At 51.5% G+C, this 13,817-nt stretch overlaps 1 protein-coding gene across 2 annotated transcripts; it reads right to left on the bottom strand.

The window, feature by feature from the left end:
* Nucleotides 1–465: 465 nt before the first annotated feature.
* Nucleotides 466–13,698, bottom strand: LOC117890670 (glucosidase 2 subunit beta-like). 2 transcript variants are annotated; one of them, XM_034795646.1, is made up of 11 exons: nucleotides 13,587–13,698; nucleotides 12,574–13,041; nucleotides 10,079–10,160; nucleotides 9,538–9,630; nucleotides 9,127–9,365; nucleotides 8,163–9,010; nucleotides 7,973–8,101; nucleotides 7,667–7,916; nucleotides 6,822–7,599; nucleotides 6,005–6,754; nucleotides 5,765–5,941 (listed from the first exon to the last, which is right to left on the bottom strand). In XM_034795646.1, exons 2-11 carry the CDS (start codon nucleotides 12,922–12,924, stop codon nucleotides 5,868–5,870), a joined length of 3,594 nt encoding a protein of 1,197 aa, XP_034651537.1. In that variant the 5' UTR covers nucleotides 12,925–13,041; nucleotides 13,587–13,698; the 3' UTR covers nucleotides 5,765–5,867. The 2 variants fall into 2 exon arrangements, with proteins under 2 accessions (XP_034651538.1, XP_034651537.1); XM_034795647.1 differs by lacking the exons at nucleotides 5,765–5,941; nucleotides 6,005–6,754; nucleotides 6,822–7,599; ... (6 more) ...; nucleotides 12,574–13,041; nucleotides 13,587–13,698 and adding exons at nucleotides 466–831; nucleotides 1,212–1,479; nucleotides 1,626–1,717; ... (3 more) ...; nucleotides 2,984–3,043; nucleotides 4,088–4,230.
* Nucleotides 13,699–13,817: the final 119 nt, after the last annotated feature.

The raw sequence follows: 13,817 nt of genomic DNA, 5'->3' as shown, positions 1-13,817 counted from the left end.
GGTGTGTGTGGGTGGGTGTGGTGTGCTGGGGTGCAATGGAAACGATAAGCAAAAGACACAAGTTGCAGGTTTTTGCAGTACAATTTTTAATTGGTTTTAGTTATCGGTTTCATGGTTTCATTTTTGTCGTAAGAGAACTTAACACTTGCATTTACAAAATATATAGCTAAAGGGTATAGTTAGGGGTATTTATAGGGTATAGCTGAATAGGGAATTATCGTATTATGTAAGCTGATTCTCGCTCGGAGCTGCCGCTGCCTCTGCTGCTGTTGTCTCTGGCTGCTGCTGCTGCTGCTGCTCTTTATTTGTTGTTAAATTAGAATAAATGGAATTGTTGCGGGGTGCCTGCTGCAGCCGTTTGCTTGATTACAGTTCACATATTTGCAGTGTTTATTGTTTATTGTTTGAGCGGTTGAACGGGCACACAGTACGCATACGTGACAAGAACTACAGGCAAAAAGTGTGTGGCGCGCCGTACACCTAGAGCACGCCAAAGTGTACCTCATCGTCGTCTTCATCGTTATCATCGTTATCAATCTCCTCTGCATTATCCTGCTCAGCCTCCGCTTCGGGTTGCACCTCGTTGATCTTTGCCGCCTCTTCGACTGCTGCTGGCTCTGCCTCTGGCACTTGCTCCTCCTCTTCTGCTTCCCTCTCTGGCTGCGCCTCTTCAGTCTTTTCGTTCACTTCCAGCTCACTCTCTGTGGCAGGCTGCTCCTCCGTCTCCTCTGCGACAGTTGCCTCCTCCTTTGCGGCAGATTCCTCTTCCTTTGGTGGCTCCTCCTCCCGCTGCTGCTCTCCACCCCGGCCATCTACAGCTCTTGCAATATTCTGTAAAAGTAAACAATTGTCGACTGATTGCTTTCCGAGTGATTCAAGGGTTTCAATTCAAGATCTCAGCCTTTGGTTCTTTTGTATTTACAGCGTAGAAGGACTAAGTAGAGGTCGAGAGAGAAAGAGAAAGCAAGCGGTGTGACGGGTGGAAAGCCGAGAGCCGACAATGGCTTACTTTCACAGAGCCCACGCAGCCCATGCCCCGCAGCGTGCCGACACGCCCCGCGTCTTCCCGCCAAAGCAAGGTCCAGGTGCAACACAGAGAAAGCTCTTGGGGGAGAGGGTGGGTTGGGGGTTGTGTGTGCAAGCAGGACACAAAATGGAAAAGCAAAACGAAAGACTCAAACCAACGCAAGCAAAAACAGGCAAAGACTTACCTCCGCTCCAGGCTCTGGCTCTGCGGTGTCGCCTGCGACCGCGACTTCCCCTTCGACTGCGACTTCCCCTTCGACTTCGACTTCGACTTCCCCTTCGATGTCTTCGCCATCGCCATTGAGGTGGCCATTGTTGAATGTGGCCGGCGTTTCCGGTCTGCGCTGCAGTGGCGCCACTTCCACTCCCACTTCCGCCTCATCCTCATCCACATCCACATCCACATCCAAGTCTGCCTTGGACAAATCTTCCTCCTCATCGTTGGCACTTGTACTGCGATTTCAAAATGCAAAAAATTGTCTCTCAAAGCCATGCCCCAAAACACAAACGAAACAACAACGAAAACTGAATGCAGCGCAGCCAAAACTTAGCCTAAGTTCCCCCCGTTGACCGTGCCCCAGCCCCTGGCCCCCACTCACCCATCGTTTGTGTCCAGCTCCGAGGTGTTCTCGATGCTGTCATCCAGCGACTTGCGACCATTCAGAGTTGGCGCTGGCTTAATGTCCGACTTCTGCAAGGGGAAGGCACAGATTCACAGACTGAAGGCTGTGGGAAGTCCCTGAGTGTGGCTCACCTTCTCAACAGCATCGCCGCCGTTCTCGTCGCTCAAGGCCCCCCAATCGGGGATGCTCTCCGGGGAGACGCGCGGCGCCTCCGGCACATAGACGAGAAAGGCGCGTTCGATTTCGTGCGGCTTGTGGCGATAGTACGAAGGAGTCTTCATTTTCTGCAAGTGCCACAACCCAAAGAATGAATCATTTGAATTGCTTTTTCCCCGTTCCGTAACTCACATAATCCAGCGCCTCCTCGTCACAGCCCGCCTGGGTGAGCAGCGTGTAGCAGCGCATATTATTTTTGGCACTGGCTGCCCAGTGGAGCGGCGTCTTGCCGGTGATGTCCATCTCGTGGGCGCCCTCCGGCCAGAGGCCGACCAAGTACTCCAAGATCTTGGTGTGGCCCAGCCCGGCGGCCTTGTGTATGACATTCAGGCCGTTGCCATCGCGGCAGGTCACCAGAGCGGCGGACACGGGCGGCTCCAGCTGCGCCTGCACCGTCTCCAGGCTGTTGTCGATCACCGCCTGATGCAGATCCTTAATGGCATTCTGTGGAGGCAAAACAGGAGTGGGAGTGCTGTGGGTTATTCCACGTGGCTGTGCCTCACCATCACATGCGGCACGGCGGCGAGGAACCGCTTGACACGCCCATTGTTGCTGGCCTGCTGGCACAGGCGATGTCCTTGGCCCGCCCACAGAATGCGCGTCAGCTTGCCAATGTCCTTTTCGTGCATCCAGATGCGAATGGTGGATAGCTTCACCGAGAAATCTATTAGCCAAAAAAAGGAATTAATTCCGCTAGAGTGTGCCCCTGTCCCTGCCCCTGCCCCTGTCCCCTGCCCCTTCGCTGGGCGTTTACCATTCCATTTGCACTTTGGTTCGTGTTCGCATGCAATTTGCCCCGAAAAAACTGCAACTGAAAACTAAATTAAAAACGAATACGAAAATAAAATGCAATGCCAACAAATGCTCGAGTTTTGTGCACTCGCCAGTTGGCCTAACTCAAGACAATTTCCGCTGGCGGAAAGTTCTCTTTTTTTGCCAACTTGAAATGCGCCAAGGTCAGAGTCGGCGGAGAACTTTTGAAGTGGAAAGTGGAAGGCAACGCCCAGGAGTCGTGCCACCACGAGTGAGTGTACGAATGAATCATTGATACAGCCCGATGGGAGAAAGTGACATCTGGCAAAGGAGGAGGATCCCTGCCACCCCCTGGAAGAACTCACCATCATTGCTGCGCCGCTTGCTGCCGTTGAGGCCGCCCGCTTGTCCGTTCATTGGCATAACTGCAAAGGGATAACCCAACATTATGCTCCAATTGTTCAGTTAAATTACTCAAATGTAAATATAGTTTATGGTGTGCGATTATGTGCTCCTTTTGGCATTGCCTACTCTCTGCTCTGAGCCCAAACTTTCCTTTTCTTGCTCGTATTTTTATTTGCGTCTGGCCCGCTTGAGCCGCGTTGGCAAACTAATTCCTGTGGCACGTTGTGAGGTGTTGAATTTGGGAGCCAGTCGCTTGTGTTGTGGTCAAGGAAAGTGCCAGAGACCGGGAGCGAAAGAGTCGCGGGAGTGCTGCTGGCTCGGTATATAATTGCGTCCTGTTCGCGCTCCTGCAACGTGTCTGCCCTGAATAAATAACCTTTCGGTCTCCTCTGTGCCGGTCGTGTACTAAGCAAACATTTTCATTAGCCCCCGTCGATGTGCTGGCCGAAAGTACTAAGCAAATGGCAGCCAGCAGCTAGCAGCTAGGAGCATGTGGAAATGCTTCGAACTTCCGCTTGACCGTCAGACACTTTTCGTGGCACACAAAAATACACTTTGCCAGGGAAATTCCTCAAAGTTTCTCATGGAAATCTTCAGCCAGTTCCCCTGAGTCTTGAGTCAGCCCCTTGGAGCATACATTTCTGATGTGTCAAGGTCTCCCCAGTCCCCAGTCTATTCTTGGACTGTTACTCCCACACTCGAGCAACGTTCCTTGAACGCTTTTGTGACATGTAAATTAGTTGAATGGAATGAATCATTAGCTGTGGGGTGTCCTGCTGCCTGCCACATTCATTCCAACCGTTTTGAGTGGCAATAAAAACTGCCACGGAAATGGCGCATTAGTGTTTGCCACTTTATGTGGCACTCAACCCCTCCGTCATCTCCCTCCCCTCCCTCCTGCTGTACACCTGTAACTTGTTGAGCTGACACTCTTTTGTGGCACGCAATATGCAAATTTTGGCCAGAGCTCCTGCTCCTGCTCCTCTCCCCTGCCCTTGCTGCTGCGTGTTGTCACCGCAATTATGAGTAAGAAATGTGAATATTTATTCGTTGGGGCAACTCACCTTTGGGTGGCGATGAATGGTAATAAAGGCCATGGAATCTCCTCCGTCGCTTCGGCGGCATTGCCGAAATTTGTTTGTTTTGTTAAACTTTTGTTTTCTGCTCTCTGGCACACTTAGAGTCCGCGACTCTTCACATTGCCCCAACCGCGTTTCATTCAGCACTCACAAAGACACTCACTTCACGCACTTGGCACTGGAAAAAGGCTGTGGGAAAATTCCGACTTAGAGCGAAGTCGAAGCGCGGCAGCGACTGACCGTTGTCCTGGCAGGTTCAACGACGTCTGAGTTGACAAATGCACACGCTGCCCAGAGGGTCAGTTGTGGTCCCAGCCCACGGCCAGGACCCGCCTCGCCTCGCCTCGCCTCGCCTCGCGTGTGTGCATAGCCAATGAGTTGGGGGGGCACTGGCTATATGTGATTTTTATTATTTAGTTTTCTTTTATTTATTTAGTCCACCAAAATCATGCACTGCGTTGCATTCAGGACGTTCCCCCCCGAATGGCTGCAGTCCTGCACCGGCAAGGAGGAAAACCCGAATGGAAAAGCAATGAAAACAAACCAATTAGCCCCTGAATCGATTTTCTGATTTTTCCGGCAGGACGGGGGGGAGGCGGCTGACACGAGTATTATTGAAATTGGAGCAGCAACCACAAGGCGGGGAGGGGCACTGGGGAATGGGGAATTTATGAACGTAAGAACATGCCGCATAGGTCACAGAGTCCTGCCCCAAGGTCCCGGCGACCGCCCACACCAAAGAGGAGGAAGAGGCCTCTGCCCTGCGAGGATGAGTAATTCGAATGTCTGCCATGGCGTGCGGTCCAAATTTTAAGACCCACTTGACACAGTTTCCCCAGAGACAGAATGAAGTGCGTGCGGTGAAGGCTCTTCCCGCACTCCCAGCCCCTCCAAAACGGAACGCTTGACCCAATTTTGGATTGGTTTTCCCTGGGGCTCGACGTAAATGTCACTGACAATTAGTTCAAACCGCTTCTAATTCGAATTTATGGCAAGCATTCACTTTGATTGCACTTCCGCGACTGTCAGCATTGAGGATCTTTGCATTCATTATTCGTTCGGGGGGGACTGCTGGCTGCTTGCCGCACGGACTGTGGCAGGGTGCATTGAACTTGGCAGAGCCACGCGCCTGACCCTGCCAGTGGTCAATGCAGGCACACAAGAGCCCCAAGAGCACAGACAGTCGAGCACGAGGGTTCTGTGCCTCACTCGGAGCACTTGTATTTGGCATACACTTTCCGCTCTGCACTTTCCACTTCCGATTGGCCACTTGCCGCTTTTCCGCTTATCCGTTTTGCAGTTATTTCTTTTTTTGGTGTTTTTTGTTTCCGCTGAGTTCCGTTCTTATTGCCGACGCCGCGCGCTTGCCTTGCAGACTGCGGCATATTCAGCGTTTCGTAGGTGTTTTATCTAATTTTCTACCACACGCACACCAGCGAACATTTCATTCACTTTCACTCTCTCCCACTCTCTCTGGCTGTAGTTGTGGGTGGGCTTTGGTATCGAGTATTGGTAATTGCTGCCATCGCTTGCATGCGAACGCCGAAATAAAACCAAAACGAAACCGAAACCGAAGGGAACTCTGGGCGTGGGCGGCACCGAAACCCTTATCCGAAATGGAAACCAAAGAATGGGCAGGACGATTGGCTTCCAAATATTTGTGGGCTAAAAAGTAATTCGTTTATTTATTTCTCAGGCAGTTCCGCAGACAGCCTCAAGCGTAGGTCTAAGCTTAAAGGAAAAAGGATGAAGGGGTGCAGGGCCATCAGCTCGTGCCACTCAGTTCGTCTGCAGAGACGTGTATGGGTTGAATGAATTCGATGTGGTCCGATGAGGCAGCTGCAGCAAGGGAGTCAGAGATTAAGAGAGCGCAAGAGGAGTCCCCAGGTGTCAAAGACTCACCATCCAGATGCGCTCGTTCAAAGTGATTACAGGCAAACGGAGATGCCAGCTGCAAGCTGCGCTTCCGTCTAGGGGAATCCTCCAGCTCGCGACGGTTACGCAGCAGCGCCAGACTTATGTGAGACTTCTGCAGCGGCAGCTGATCCTCGCCAAACTCCACGCACTTGCCGTAGACACAAAACCGCTGACCCACCTGGGAGCAGCGTGTGCCCAGCGGAAAGTGCCCGTTCTTGCCGTTCACCAGGTAATACCGGTACTTGATGAACTCGTCCTGGCAGCCAACGCGACAGCTGCGATCCGGCTCCTCCAGGCTGGCCGAGATCTGCGCCCCTCGACCCGAGAGGCCGCGCACCTTGAGCCTGTAGCTGGCGCAGGTCTGCTCCGCGTACTCCGCTGCCGTCTGCAGGCGCTCGCAGGGCTTGACGCGGTCCGTGCACAGCTGGAAGGTTTCCTCGCGCGTGTGGCGCGACCTCACTGCCTGGATGCCCTTCGAGTCGGCCATGCAGTTGGAGTGGCAGCCCGACTTGATCTCCCACTCGGACTCTGTCGAGGAGGAGCTGCGATCGAGGGCGATCAGCGAGGCAGAGGCTGGTGGCGGGACTACCCTCTGTGGCTGCTCCTCTCTGGGTAGGTACTTGTGGTAGGACTCGTAGGACTTGCGATTGTGCGGCTGCGGCTGCTGCTGCTGCTGCTGCTGCTGCTGTGGTCTGATGTGGTTATCCTGGCCATAAAAGCTGCGCACAGCCACTTCTACTCGAAGAGAGGGAGAGACATAAAGTCAGAGAAAATTCAGAGCGGAGAGGGAAGACTTTCTTACCATTTTCATAGCGGTTTCTGGGTGGCGTTACTGCCTCCTGGTTTTCCGTATAGCGCTTGTGTGTCGTCTGCTGCTGCTGTCGGCTCTCCTCCTCCGCCGAGTCCCTGGCTCTCGCCTGGCAGAAGGTCTGATCCATTTTGTAGAAATTGTGCGTGGAATTGTCACAGGAGAAGCGCTCGCAACGGCCCGAAATGCAGTAGGCAACGTCCTCGGGGCTGTGATGCTTAGTCCTGCAGGTGGTGCCATCGGGAAAGGTCCAGCGACGCGACTTGGTCGAGTTGCTCTTGGTGCGGCAGAACACCTTGCACGAGTCCTCAAAGGTGGAGCTCACCTGCTGGCCATCGCCCGTGAGCTCTCCGTCCAGCTTCTTGGCCTGCATGCAGACCTGCGTGGCGAAGTTGTCGATCGTCTGGACGGGCACGCTGTAGCACTTCTTGGCGATGCAGCTCTCAAAGCGCCGATCCTGGCCCATGCAACGCTTCCGATAGTTCAGGCAACTTCGGTTGAAGACGCGCAGCCCAGTGCTGCCCTCTCGCAGGCGGTTCGATGGTCCATAGAGGCAGTACGAGTCGCACTTTCCCGCCTCCCCCCAAGCGCTCCAGTTGGTTGACTGCTCGTTGCTCGACTGCTTCGGCTGCTCGCTCAGCAGCGGGCCAATCCTGTTGGACTCCATGAAGCTGGCCTTCTCGTAGCTCGTTGGCTTGTGCGGCCACGGGCGGTAGGAGGCCAAGGCGGTCTCTGGCGAGTAGCGTGACACACAAGAGCCCCCGCGACACCACTGAAGGGAGAACAGAGGCATGAGTTTGGTCTGCCAGTGGCAGACCCGTCTCCCATCCAGCTCTTACCATTTTCTCGCCGCATTCGGTGCCTTCCAGTGCCGGATGTGAGGTCCAGGGCAGCCCGTCCTGCCGACAGTGCAGATCCCGACAGATCTCCGCTTTGCTCTGCATGTTTGAGCGCTTAAAAGTCTTGCCAAAGCGCAGCATGCACTGCTGGTTGGCATCGAAGCGTTCTCCAGGCGGGATGCCACCCGCGGCATGGTCCAGATTATCCAGAAATTGTCCACGATCGAAGAGGCACGTCGCCTGGGGACCTCTGCAAGCCAAGTACAATCAGATTCCATCGGAATTTCGCTCCAAGCCATAACTTACTGCAGAAAGTTCTCCAGAGAGGTGCGGGAACACTTGGACCACGTGACCTTGCCACTGCCCAGCTTTGGGGACATGATGTGCATGGTGGGATCGCAGCTGTTCTCCTTGGTGTCATGCCGCATGCCCAGGCTGCAAAAAGAATTTCGATTAGATGAGGGAATCGCCGCAGAGGGGGGGAGGGGTAAGTCACTTGTGTCCAATTTCGTGGGCCACCACAAAGACGCTCTCAAAGTGCTTCGCCTCGTTGATCGTGCAGGAGGAGGTGTTCGTGCACATCCCAGACACTGGAGCCAGTCCAACCACCTGGCTATTGGCCTTGCCGTCCTTCGTGATGGTGCGCAGATCGAGGCCCGTCAGGATGAGCGCATGGTCGTAGTGCAGCGGATGGGAGTCCGAAAAGGGATTCAGCTTCTCCTGCCACATGCAGAAGCTGTTCAGGTAGTCGTCCACATCGCTGGAGCGCGCCAGGCCGACGGGATCCCACGACCTCCAGATCTCCAGCCGCTTCAGCACAAAGTTGATGCGTCGCCCGAGCGTCGGGTGATGGTAGAGCAGCTGCACCCCATTGATCATGGCCAGCACGAAGCTGATAATTTTGCTCTCCGTGTTCGCAGGGAAATTCCGCTGCATGTGCGTGAATAGATCGCGGTCCACGAATATGGCCGTCTCGATGTACAGCTCCTTGGGCACGGACCAGTCACCTGGCGGCGGTCCAATGAAGCGGCGACGTCTCCGATGCTTCTGATGATGTTTCCTCTTTTGGTTCTCCAGTTGGCTTTTGTCTGACTGATGATGATGTCGCGGCTGAAAGCGCAGTCTCAGCGGGGCCTGCGACTGTGTCTGCGCTCGCAGTCTCGGCTTTGGTTCGTTGAATTCCTCTACATCGGGCTCGAACTGCAGCTGGCTGTCTAACGGATCCAGCCGCCTCAAATGATTCCTATCCGAGCGCGCCTGGTAGATCACATGGTTGCCCACACCAAAGCGTGCGGGTAACGGATGCAGCACAAAGTCGCTGGCATTCTGCTGGAACACGCCACGCTGCCAAAAGAGAGTAAACGAAAAGTGAGGTTATGTTTGGCTTTCTTCTCCCTCCCTCTCTCTCTCTCTCTCTCTCTCTCTCTCTCTCTCTCTCTCTCTCTCTCTCTTGTACTCACCGCACTGCCCGTTTCGCATAGATCGAGCGCCGCCGCTGGACTTCTGTAGAAGCAATTTTCAAGACGCTTCAGCAACTGCGGCGAATGCTCCACAAACTGCGTCCCATTGGCGGTGCGACGGATGAAGATGAAGGCATCGTCAATCAGCTGTGGGGCTTGTTGCAGTTGCAGTCTAGCCTCCACTTCGTCTCCTTTCCCTGCCCCTTCCCCTTCCCCTGCTCCATCTGAGCGATTGGCGTCTGTCGAATGCATTTGAATTAATTAAACTTCTCGCATAATGACCGCAACTGGAGCAGCACGAGCAGCAACGAGCAGATCGCCAGCTCTGCAGCTGTTTCCATGTGCGATGTGCGATTTGCGATGTGGGATGCACTTTTATTTGCTTTTTCGGTTTATTTACGATTCTCTCACCTTGCGGCAGTGGCATGCTGCGTTTATGGCGTCGTTTCGACATGTTCTCCTCCGCCTCCTTTTGCTCCAGCTGCACCAGCTTGAAATTGGGCGCTGAAATGCATGAATCAATACAAAAACAACTGCGCAGATTTCCGCGACCCCCCAAGGCCCACGACACAACACACCCCACCTGGCTGCAGCGCAGACTGTGGATTGTGGAACGTGGACTGCAAACTGTGGACTGTGGACTGCAGACTGTGTACTGCCGCCCGTAGTTCAAGTTTACCATTATTCATCGATTGCACTTTGTTTTGTTTGGGCTATGACCGAGTTAATCACATGTTGCAGTGCCTCGAAACTGTCAGTGGGTTATGGGTAATGTTACGCTCCCTGAAAGCTGTCTTTGGGTTATGTTACTGTCTGTAGGTTTATGGGTTGCGCTCCCTCAAAACTGTCAGCTGCCATCGGGCAGCCATCAGCGATGTGGGTCATAGTTAAGAATCTTTTCATTCTACTTGGCCTTAGGAACTACATAACTTAAGTAACAGCCAGCACTTACCCTCGTCGGTGGTTCTTTGTGTGCCAAAGATCAGGGCACGCTCATGATCCATCAAGTGCGCCAGCAGCGAGCTCTCATCCAGCTGCGGGGGAGCAGAGACAGCAGGCAGCAGGCAGCAGTCAGCGGCAGAGTGCAAACAGCAGGTAGGAGGAGGAGGAGGATGGAGCAAAAAGAAAGGAGAACGAAAGAGCAATGAAAAAATGTTTAATATGCAAAGCGGAAAGTGTAACAAAAGGCAACAAACCGTAAAAATATTCCCCCGAAAAAAAAACGGAGCAAAGGGTAAAGGTTTGCTTGAGACTTCCCCCTTGGTCCCCTCTACCCGTAAAATACTTTCACTTAGACAATGGGAAATTGGTAGCAAAAGACTAAAAGAAAAGCCCCAATTAGACACTTCCAACAACAGCTGTTCGTTGGGGTCATCACATCAGGCGGACAGTCCGTAAATTTGTTGGTGCAACAGTTGGAGATGGAAGTACTCCCAACCATCCAAAAAGTTGGTCCATATCTTCCCCAGGTGTGTGTGTTTGGTGTGTGTGTGTGTGCGATGCGTGTGCGATTATTTAATTTAATTTGTTGTAACAGTTTTCATTTGGTTTTTATTCCGATTTTATTGTGGAAAAGCGCGCTGCGCTGCCTGGCGGAGCGTGAAGAGCGTTTCGGTTTTTCGGTTTGAATGGAAACTCCGCCTACGGCAGCACAGCCCAGCGAGGAGGAGGACCAGGAGGAGGGGGTGGAAGAGAAGGTGTTACAAATTGTTGTTGTCTGCTGCTGGCTAATGTTTATAATCAACATTGTAATGCTGTGCGAAAGAGGCGTGGCTGCCTTGCTAAATAGCTTATGATTTTTCGAGCAAAAAGGTTACGCGGCGTTTTTTAAAGAGAGAAATTAACGAGGAAAAAAATTATAGAAAAACAATTAAATCTCATGGATTTATAGCTAGAAATCTCTGACATATAGTAATTCCTTCTAGACATTTTTCCGTATTTTAACTACATTTAAAAAAGCTTTAACTTCAGTCTTTATCATTTCTTCCCTGCAGCTGGACCTCTACCCTTTCTAGTTCCTGCCTCTGTGCCAGCTCTTACCTCACTTGCTGGCCAATTTGGTTGCCTGAACTTTATCAAAGACAAACAATGTTCAATGAAATGGACACTAATTGGCTGCAAGGGCAACCCAACAGCATAATGGGCCCTGGGGAATCAGCATGAAAGAGCGGGCGATGCCAGCGCCATTTCAGATTGCCGGAAAAGCCCAAAAGCCAGCAACAATACATGTAGCAGTTGACAGACAACAGCAGACTGGGGATGGAGAGTGGAAAATGCATCCCCGCATGGAGCTCGTGGTGCTCATGGTGCTCATGGAGTAATCGCACCCAAACAAACTGATTATGTGATGAAATTTTGCGTGACCCACAGCGAGAATGGGCAAAAAGTACAGAAAAAGGCAAACGGAAAAGCGGAAAGCGGGGAAAATAGCGAAAACTAGAAACAAACAAATGTAAATTATATCACAGAAAATTGTCTTGCCAAGCAATTTCGCAGCAAAGGCAAAGGAAGAGCTGTGCAGAGAGTGCGCGGAGGAATGATCACATAATCATGAGCCATAACCAAGCGAAAGGTTCTCAAGTGCGACCAGAGATACATAAACATACATACAGAGTACATAGTACTTATGTATATCTTATGTACATGGAAGGGTCAACAACTTGACTGGACTGGCCATCTTCTGGCTATTTTTTTCTCGCTGCCCTTAATTTCATTTTGCCAAATTATCTGAGTGAGAAAATTCCTTGTGGCCGCCAGACAGCTGCAACTGCCGAATGGCCGGCCAGCTGCTGCTGCGATTATCCCAGACTCTGGATTCCCGGTAATCATGTGATGTGCTGCGATGCATTCCAGCAGCCGTTCTGGAACCTAAATTATGGGCAAGATGTGGCTGCTCGCGACATGTGTAATTGGACAAGTTGTCGCCAATTTCGTTGGGCTGCTTTAGGTTTAGGTTTGCCGTTGTCTCCAATTACCAAAACATTTGCCAACGACCAATTGGGCAGAGGTCATTAAACGCCTTGGTTCGGGTTACACCCATTTCCCCCTCTTTTATGCTTAGCTCTGCCAAAAGTCTCGTTGAGTCAGAGTCGGGAAATGTTGAACACTCTTTCGCCGGGTGTAAACCACTTCTCTGAGGGGCAGTAAGAGACAAGAGAGCTTACAGAATTGTTCCTTCTCTTAGAGATATTTTTATAGACTTTGTTGGCTACCAAATTGTGGTACTTAAGTGTCCAGAAGGTAGTGTATCTACAGGCTGCACTTGCTTCCCATTTCATGTCTCATTTTTTGCTGCCTTTAATGTTCTGTCTATGTGGCAGTTTCTTCTTGTCTTTGTTGTTTGATCACCTGTTCAGGTTATATGGGTTAATCGTATGATGTATCGTACGACAACGAAGACAATGAAAACACATATGGAAAATATTGATATCAATCACGACGACTCACCTCAATGCCATTCCACTGCAAGCTCCTCTTGCGGCGCAGCTCAATGTGGACAGAGGAGGAGTGGAACTGGGACTGGGACTCGGACTCGGACTCGGACTGCGACTGCGACTCGGATGATGGGTAGTTGTGGGGGCAAACGGTTGCGATCAGCAGCCACAAGGTGGTCAGAGCAATTAAGATCCAACGCTGATAGACCCATTGACGATTAGATGCCATTGCTGAGACAGTCCGAACGATGCGTTGATGATGACAACGAAGTAATGCGCCCTCCGCCTGTACTCTGAGTGTGGCACTAATCGCTCTATTGTTGGTGCAACACTGGCAGCCAGCCGATGGTTGCACAAATTGCATATACAAATACACAAATAATATTCCTGGTTGTTGTTTTGCAGCCCAATTTCATAATTTGATTCGCTTGGAGTTACACATTTTCCTGGCTCTGTGCGGGCGAAAATTCCGAATGGTTTTCTTGAAAGAGAAAAGTGAAGGCGCTTTAGTCGTGGTTGCTGCTGCCTCTCCGACTTTTACGGCTGTTTAGTTTAACTTTTTATGCACTAATTAATTGGCAAGGCATTGCATTACCCTCTCGCTCGCTTTTATTTGGTTTGCTTTTATTTACTTAGTTTGTTTCCTGAGTTCTTCGTGAAGTGCTGGCCACTCCAGATAAGGTCAGAGAGACAGGAAGGTCCGACTCCTGCTCGAGTATCAATAGTGTTATCGGTGGAGCACGTTCTGTAGTGCCAGTCTTTTGTTTTCGCATTTAAACGCATTTATTTTGATTTAAACGCCACCAGGCAGCGGCACAATTGAGCACAGACACACACAGAAGTCTCATATGTTGTTCAATGTTGGTCTCTGAAGCATAACGTTGATGTTTTGATTTGTATTTTTAGTTTGTTTTATTGGTCATTTTTCATACGCAAATCACAGGCCAAACTTTAAAAGCGTTTATCAACAATTTGGACGGAGGTCAGTGGATGATCAGCCAGCACAGCATGGAGGATTTACCGTACCGTGTGTGAGAGTTACGAGTGATACGAGAGCGCCCCAACCGACCTTCCGCGACGGCTCCACTTTTGCGAATGAAAATGTTCACAGAGCGCGGAAAACATGATGAGACAGGCACGATCATGAATCTTTTGCGCTGTTCGGATTTTTGTTCGCTGTTGTTCCTCGTTCTCGCACACACCCACACACACTCGAACACACACACACACACACACAGAGAGAGGTATGCTAATGAG

Source organism: Drosophila subobscura, chromosome E (assembly GCF_008121235.1).
Source record: "Drosophila subobscura isolate 14011-0131.10 chromosome E, UCBerk_Dsub_1.0, whole genome shotgun sequence".
Classification (NCBI taxonomy): domain Eukaryota; kingdom Metazoa; phylum Arthropoda; class Insecta; order Diptera; family Drosophilidae; genus Drosophila; species Drosophila subobscura.
The sequence above is the reverse complement of the archived record's forward strand: the minus strand, read 5'-3'. Positions and strand labels throughout refer to the sequence as shown.